Source organism: Elephantulus edwardii, unplaced genomic scaffold, assembly GCF_000299155.1.
Source record: "Elephantulus edwardii isolate Elephantulus edwardi_28Jun2011 unplaced genomic scaffold, EleEdw1.0 scaffold00237, whole genome shotgun sequence".
In the NCBI taxonomy this organism is placed as follows: Eukaryota; Metazoa; Chordata; class Mammalia; order Macroscelidea; family Macroscelididae; genus Elephantulus; species Elephantulus edwardii.
Genome location: NW_006399987.1, coordinates 2,059,665 through 2,068,118, shown reverse-complemented (window position 1 = coordinate 2,068,118; position 8,454 = coordinate 2,059,665). Strand labels below are relative to the sequence as shown.

At 49.6% G+C, this 8,454-nt stretch overlaps 1 protein-coding gene across 1 annotated transcript in view; it reads left to right on the top strand.

The window, feature by feature from the left end:
* The first annotated feature begins 5,504 nt into the window (after window positions 1-5,504).
* Window positions 5,505-8,454, top strand: part of DNMT1 (DNA (cytosine-5-)-methyltransferase 1) — a 96,935-nt gene continuing 93,985 nt past the window's right edge. The window contains exon 1 of the mRNA XM_006898836.1: window positions 5,505-5,584. Coding sequence (XP_006898898.1) covers window positions 5,505-5,584 — 80 coding nt within the window. The remainder of the gene's footprint in view (window positions 5,585-8,454) is intronic.

Here is an 8,454-nt window from a genome sequence, read left to right as displayed (position 1 = left end):
GTCTGACATACTTTGGCCTTGTTGCAAAGAGGGACTGGTCCTTGGAGAGGGACATCATGTTTGGGAGAATGGAGGGACGACGCAGGAGAGGAAGACCCTCGATGAGATGGATTGATTCTGTGAATGGAGTGGTGGGAATGAGTGTGTTTGAGACGGCGAGGTTGGCACAGGATAGAACAGCATTTAGGGCTCTTGTACATAGGGTCACTATGAGTCACAAGCGACTTGATGGCACATAACAACAACAATGGTATGGTCAAGACTCTTCTCCAGCACCACAACTCTAAGACATCGATTCTTCTTCTGTCATCCTTAGTCATTGTCCAGATCTCTGAGGCACAGTGAGTAATTGTGAAGACCATGGCCTGGATTAGGTGCATAGATATATCTGGTGGCCTTGGGGGGGGGGTGTAACAAGGTGCACTGTAGTCCCCAAGGCACATGGCTCGAATCCACCATCTGCTCTGTGCGAGAAAGATGGGCAATCTCCTCCTGTCTGATTAAACTGCCTCTGAAAATCCCCTGGAGGGTCGACTACGGGTTGGTTCTGACTCAATGATACAAAACAACAACAACAAATAGTAGTTCCAAAGAACCTGTGAGTGTCCAGCTGCTAACAGAAAAGTCACCACCACAGCAAAGATTTTATAGTTTTTTGAGGAACCACCTGACTCTTTCCACAATAGCTGAATCATTTTTGCATTTTTACCAGCAATGGATAAAGGCTTCCCTTATCTTAATCAGCATTTGTTATTTTCGGGTGTATGTGTGTATGTGTGTCTTTCTCCCTCATCTTGGCTATCTTAGTGGCTGTGCAATGGCAGCTCATTGTGCTTTTAATTTGCAACTCTCTGATGGCTAATTGAGGATCCCAGGCGTTCGTGAGTTTCAAGCGCCCAGCTGCTAACCAAAAGTTCGAGGGTTCCAACCCATTACCTGCTCTGTGGGAACAAGATGTGGCATGTGGCAGATTGTTTCCATAAAGATCACAGCCCTGGAAACCAGCTGGGGCGATTCTGCTCTGCCCTCTGGGGTCATGATGAGTCAGAATCAACAGGACTTAAATGAGTTTGGTTTGGTTTGGCTTAGATGACTGAGGATGGCCAGGTAGTTTTAATATCAGTGGCAGCCTTTGCAAAGCAGCTGTGGTTAACTGATGGTCATTCTAGGGGCAGAGGGGCCCTCAGGTGAGAGCCCTCTGGTTTTCTGGTTAAAAGGGTTCAGCTCGCATCCCACCTTCGCTGGAGGGAAGATCTTGCTTTGTGATTCAGGAGCCATCGCTGTGCGGTAGGTGGGTCGTTTCCAAGCTCTGTTCATTAAGCTTTCCCCTTCTTTCTAGGGTCTGGTGGCTTTAATTGTTGGTTATTAGATGCTGAGGAGTCTACTTCGACTCACTGTGACCTTAGGAAGAGCGGAATGAAACCCTGCCCAGTCCTGTGGCATCCTCACAATTGCTGCTGAGTTTCAGCCCATGGAAACAGCCTCCAAGCCATTGTCTCAGTCCATCTTGGTGAAGGTCTTCCTCCTTTTTTATTCATTTTTCTACCAAATACAATGTCTTCCAGGAACTGGTCCCTTCTGACCATATAGTTAAAGAAAGTGAGATGGAGTCTTAGTAAGTGCTACCAAATTCTTTTCCAAAGGACTTTTACATTTGCATGTTCCCTGGAAATACATGGGAGTGTTGGGTGTTCTTGCCACATTTGGAATTTGTCTCTTCATTTTAGCTCTTTGAGTTGGGCTCTGTGTGTGTGTGTGTATGTGTGTGTGTCTGTTGTTGATTGCCTTCAAATTGAGCACAACTCCTAGCTATCCTACGAATAAAAGGCCTGAAGCCCCTCTACAACTTTCGACATTTATCAAAGTTCATAGAGTTTCCAGAGGCATGTGGTTTAGGAAGTGGATGCCACTCCTACTTCCAAACCTGTCGTAGCAGGTTATTGTTATGTGCCATGGAGTTACTTGTGGTGCACAGTGACCCTGTGTACAGCAGCTCTGAACCCTGCCCGTCCTGAGCCAGTCTCCTAACTCCAACACACCAAACTCCCATTGCCCCAGTTACTGTATCAATTCATCTCATCCAGGGTCTCCCTCTCCTTCGCTCCCTCAACATGTTGTTGTTGTTATGTGCTGTCGAGTCGCTTGCGACTCATAGCAACCCTATGTACAACAGTCCTAAACTCTGCTCTGTCCACGTAGTGACCTTATAAACAACAAAATGAAACACTGCCCAGTCCTGCCCCATTCTCCAATCACTATGTTTGATTCTAGTTAGTTGGTTTCCAACTTGTGGTGATTTCATGTATACATAATAGAACTACCCCATAGGGAAAATCTTTCTGGAAGCTGTGTCCACAAAGAATGGCTAATAAGTTTGAACCATCAACTTTCTAGTTAACAGCCAAGTGCAGGCATAATAGTTCTTGCTATGGACTGTCAACTTCTAGCAAACTTGTAGGGCAGAACTGCTCCATAGGCTTCTTATTTTTTTATGCTGTTAGATTTCCCAGGTTTTTTCTCCCATAAACCGGCTGAGGGGTTTGAACTGGTGGCCTCTCAACCCAGGGCAAACAGTGGCAAAGTACCCCCTGTTGACTCCTTGAATGTTACTTCTGTGGCTGCAGCCCGGGCCTCTGAGGCCTGTCACGAAGCAGGAGGTCAGCGGCGTGACTAATCTCCCAGTATCTGGGTGACTCAGCTGCAGCCTTCTGCCTGACCGTGGTCGGGCCACGTGGCCGGCCTGGGCCAGCTCTCCTGCTCTGGGCTGCCAATCTTGGAGGGGCTGCCACCCAGCAAGGCCGCTGCGCTGCGGAAGCTGGAGTGGGGCCTGCTCTGGCTGCACAAGCCTTTCTGGTGGACGGTTTGGGAACACGACTGAGGAGCCGGTGAAGTGGCAGCATTGTGTGAATGACCACAGACGCAGAGGGTGGTTCCTTCTGGTGCCTTCAGCCACCTCCCTGCCCGGCTGAGCCCATGTCTAGGCGGGGGAGGGGGCCTCCAGCCAGCCTGTCCAGCCGGAGGATCCCGGATGTCGTCCCTCCCCTCACCGCCTCTGCAGCCATTGCTAGCGGGTAGGAGAGGGGAGAGAGGCAGAGGCAGCAGATAAACTTGGGGTCCAACCTGGACAGCAGTGGGGCCTCAATTTCCCTCTTGTACAATAGAAAACAGATGTGTTGGGGAGGAAAACCGCTTTGTTGTCTACTAATCCGTGCATCTTCACCCTGCATCAGGGACCCTCTATATACATTCGCTCCTCTGTGAGCCCTAGAGAGACTTGGTTTTGGGAGCAAGGCCCCCTGGCCCCTGCCTTTTCGATTTCTATGCCGTGCACACTCAGGGCCTCAGGCTCAATGCACTCATTTTTTGTAAATTTTTATTTTTAATTTTTGACTACTGCTCATTAGTTGACATGTCTCTGGCCACTTTAATGATAACGGGCAGTGCTCCGTAGTTAAGACACCATGTGGCCCCACAATGCCAAAAAAACCCTCATTATCTGGTCCTTTGCAAAGAAGCCACAACGGCAAAGCAGGTTAAGTGTTGGACTGCTAACTGAAAAGCTGGTGGTACAAACCCACCAACTGCTCATGAGAAAATGGAGGCAATCTCTTCCTGTTAATATTTATAGCCTCAGAAATCCAAACCGTGGGGTGTCATGGGCTGGGCTTGGTCCCTCACAGGAAGAACGTTTGCCCATCTTTGCTCTAATGGCCCAGGCAGGAAGTTAGACTCTGTGGAGCATGATGAAGAAATAAAGTGTGCAGGGGCTTATGGGCTGCCTCAAGGTGATCAGAGAAGCTTTTGTGTGAAGGCAAACGATTGAGGTTGAATTGTGTGTGAATCTTCCAGAAGACTGGCTTGGTGGGAGGGGATTACAAAGACTTTGAGACAAGCAAAAGCTGGAAAGAGTAAAAGATGAAAGAAGCTGGAGCTTTGAGAGTAGGGGAGACTCACCCAGGCAGGACTAATATAAATGGGCAAAAAAGGCTTGGATTTTTCAGAGGAACTAGGGTTTTGCAGACTGTTGGGAGAATGATGTTGGGGAAACTTTTTCTAAAGGACTCTGGTGGGAGTGTGAAGGGCCTTCCTCTGGGGAACTAAGAGGCCAGGGAGGAGGCTGCTGGAATAGTCCTAGGGAAAGATGATCATCATTGACTGGCCTCGGAGTTGAGGGGGAAAGCAGAAAGATCTGGGTGGTTTATTTCAGGAAATTACACTGGAGTTGTTCATGTTTTGCATGTGACAGGAATTAAAAATGGTATGTGGCTGTTGGGTCTGAACAACTTGGGAGCAGACCAGTTGGGCTAGAAGCCCAGATCTGGGACCAGTGTGTCCTTGGAGAAACTTTTTTTTTAAAACTTGAGCCCTTCTTCCAAATGCAAAATGGGTGAAGTAATCTACTTCCTAGAAAGGTTGATTAAGGCTAATTAAACACTTAGTGGAAATGATCAATAAACGCAGCTGTGCCGAATAAATGACTACTGAGTAGAGGCCCTTAAACACCAGGTTTCTCAGCTATCCTGCCACTGTGAGCATCCCTTTATCCAAGACAGGTTAGGGACAGGGTTCTCTATGAGGCTCCCCTTAGACTGTCTTCTCAGCACCACCCTCTCTCTTTTGCCTCTTTGGTCCAGTACTAGTTCATCCTGTCTACTTGGGTAAGGAATCTGTGTCTGGATCTTTTTTGACAATTTTTTTTTTTTTTTGCATACTTTTAAGCCTCGGGAAATGGAGTCTTATTATTGTCCTTTATGGCATATTGGTTGATGTAGTAAATTAAGTGTGGGATTACTAACTAGAAAATTTGTGGTTTGAATTCCCCACCTGCTCAAGTCTCTTAGGCCAGGAAGGTCCCTCCCAACTCCCAGTTAGTGGAATACGTGTTTGCACATTAATACATCCATATAACTAGGATAAATGTAAAAGTATACACTTGATTCTGGTACTATTTAAAGAAAACAAGCTATGGAAATGGACTAGGTCTTTCCTGTCAAAGTCTTTGTGCAAGCTCAACATTTTCTGGAGCGGGCGCTGTTAACCCCACTTTTACAGGTAAGGAAACAGTGAGTCCAGGTGGCTTCCTCAAGGTTAGCTAGTGAGCAAACAGGTGGAGGCGGGATTGGAGTTCAGGGCTTCAATTCAAAAGCTCACACTCTAAACCCCTGCAGCGATCGCCGCTTTATTCTTAACAAGCTCAAAAAGATGAATGAATGAAATGTCTCCCGCAGGCTGCCCCCTCCTCTGCAAACGGGGGAGCCTGGGCGAGCCCACTGCGCTGCGCGGGGGTGAACAGCCTCCTCACGCATGCGCAGCTGCGGCGCGCGGGCCGCGGCACCCAGTCCGCACGCACATGTTTCGGTCTTGGTACACCCCGCCTGCCCCCCCGCGTCCAGGACTAGGTGGTATGTGCCGTCTCCGCTCGCGGCCCCTCCCCGTCGGTTTCCGCGCGAAAAGCCGGGGCTGCCCGCGCCGCTGCTGCCGCTGTCTCAACTGCATTCTCCAAGATGCCTGCTCGAACCGCCCCGGCCCGGGTGCCCGCGCTGGCCTCCCCGGCCATCTCCTTGCCCGACGATGTCCGCAGGCGGTAAGAGCAGAGGGAGATCGCGCCCTGGGGAGGGAGTCACGGCGTTGGGGGGTCGCTCTCCCACGGGGCGGCCCGGGTCCGCCGCTGACAGGCGGGCGCGCATGCGCGGGTCGGCGCGGCAGCGGTTGGCGCGGGCAGGGTGGCACTTCCGGTCGCGCGCGCCCCTGGCCATTTGGCGCCAAAATGGGCCGAGGCCCTTCATAGATCCCTGACACCTAGAGGGGGGAAAAAAGAAACTAGAAAAGAAAGTCGGATTCTTTGCACACCCAAAAGTAGAGCAAGCTTTTGCTTGGCGCTGGGAGGGGGGGTCCTTCTTTGCTTGAGCGTCTAGGGGCCCAACTCCAGCTGCCACCAGCCTGATCGGGCAAGGAGTGGGCAGCTGGTAGCCTCCTGACACCCCTCGGCCCAAGCACTCTGGCCTCCATTTCCGGTGCTTGACCCAGCGGGGATCAGGGTAATGGGGCACCTTGGGGGTCCCCTTAGCGTCCAGGAGCAGTGCAGCCTGAGGGCGGCCACGAGAGATGGACAACGGCCAGTCGGGGCCTGCGCGTGGCCGGTGCAGGGTTTGGAGCCCCGTCTTCATGGGAGACCCTCGCTGGCCTGCGATCCCTGGTCCCTTTGGGAAATCCGCTCGGGAAGGAACTCTCCCCACGCCTGAGCGCATTGTGATCTTTGCTCGGAAATGGGCCTTTTGAGTCCACGCTTCTGGGGCATGGCCATCGAGGAAGCCCGGCCAGCCAGAGTGAAGTCAATGTGGGGGGGGAGATGGTCCCAGCTGGAGTACTCATCCCTGCGAGGGTGAGGGGGACTACTGCAGGCAGGGGTCGGAGGGAAGACCTCGTGGCACAGGCCTAAGGATGTCAAGTTCAATGATGGACTTCCATGTGAGATGTGCATATCACAGGAGGAACCCTGATCTGGCTTTGAACACTCCCGCTCTCTCTCTCATTTCCTGTCCCATCCGCCTCTGATTGTGCCCCATTAGCTCTGATGGGAGTTAAAGATTCAAACCTTTTTTTATCCTGGAGAGGATGTGTCTTGGAGCCCTAAGTCCTTACACACACACACACCCTTGAAGCCAAAGGTCATCACACACACAACTGAGATACAATGGGGTGTAAAATGGAAGTGGAATTACACTTTACATCCTGTGGACCCGTCTGGGTTTTATTAAACTATTTGGCTTCGAGATGTTAGGTCCAATCAAGAGAAGCTTGAGTCCAGCCTTATTTACCTTGCTAATGGCTATGGTTAAAAAGAGCTGCTAACAGAAACGTTAGCAGTTCCAACTCGTGACCCTCCATTGAGGTTTTCCAAGACTGTATCATGGGGGTGTGTCCCTTTCTTTATCATCTGAAAAGTGAGAACTCAGAGGAATGATTGGCCTTCACCCACCCCTCTCCACCTTGGTCCATCCCACCCAGGAGCCATTGGTAGATTTGAACTGGAGACTCTTGGTCTTCTGGTTAGCAGTGCAACACAGAAAAAGGAACCCTGGTGGCATGGTCAGTAGTGTTTTCCGCAGATAACCAAAAGGTCTTTGGTTCAAATCTCCCAGCTGCTCCTGAAAATGAAGATGGACTGTCTGGTTAAAATTTGCAGTCTCGGAAACCCACTGGAGGGCCACTCTGCGTTGGAGCAGACTATGGCATTCAGTCACTTCTGCTTAACAGTCACTAGTGTGCCCTGTTAGCTCTGGCAAGTGTTTTTCTTAACAGTGGGTTTTGGGGTGACTTCACTGCTGGGAAGCTGGGATTCCTCCCTATGCATAATTCCCTCGCCTATTCTCTCATGGCTATATTTACAGCATTTATAAATACATATGTGGAAGTATCTTCTGCCAACTCTCTACTGAGTGTAGTCCCTTTTACCCAGGCCTACCTCTAACTGAAGCCTTTCTATTGCACTAGAGATTGGTTCAGGAACTCTGCCCCCCCCCCCCCCCCCGTGTGATTCATAGCCTCTGAAAACCCGCCAGAGGGTCTGACGTAGTGGCAGTGAGCTGAGGGATTGGTTACGAATGGGCTTTGCGTGGCCCACACAAGTGTTTCATTCTCTTGAATTTGAATTACTTGGAGTCCTGATAGCACCGTGGTTTGGCTGCTGAGCAGAAGGTCTGTGGTTCAAACTGGCCAACTGATATGTGTGAGAAAGATGTGTTAGTGCTTCCTGGGCAGTTCTGCCCTGTTCTGTTGGATTTTGGGTTTTGTTTAGGATCTGTTTAAGTGAACCTTCCAATCCATCATTCACCCTGGGTTCTACACTATGACTTAGAATTGTTCACTGTAGATGGGGAGTTTTGGATGGCTGCTTTAGACCATGGGGTAGTAATTGAAATTAGTTTATTTGACCTCTCAGCATTCTTGTGTGTGTGTGTGTGTTTGTGTGTACCATCAAATCAGATCTGACTGGTACGGGAGGAAATTGTCCCTCTGTCTCCACGAACCGCACACCTCTGGGATTGCAGTGCAGCTTCTTGCCACTAAGCCACCAGAGCTCCCTCAGTATTCTTTACATTAGAAATATTTCATCATACAAAAGAATACACACGCAAACATGACCCTTAGACTTCTAAAGAGAAACACAACTGTCTGATGTCGGGATATCAGTAGAGAAACACAGTCCACAAGAAGTAATAGAAACCTAGAATATTTCAGGAGTTAGAGGCCTGCTTCTCATTTGCAGCTCTTTGATGTTTCTGTCACTTCTAACTTGTATTTGTGTGGCAGCTTCCTTTTTAAATCCCTGTGTAGCTCTATTAGCTAGCTGTATAAATGATACCAGAATTGTAATGCTTGGATTTCTAAGACCCTGACTTTTTGAAACCTAATATACCACTTGCCTTTTAAGGGCAAGCCACTTTTTTTTTT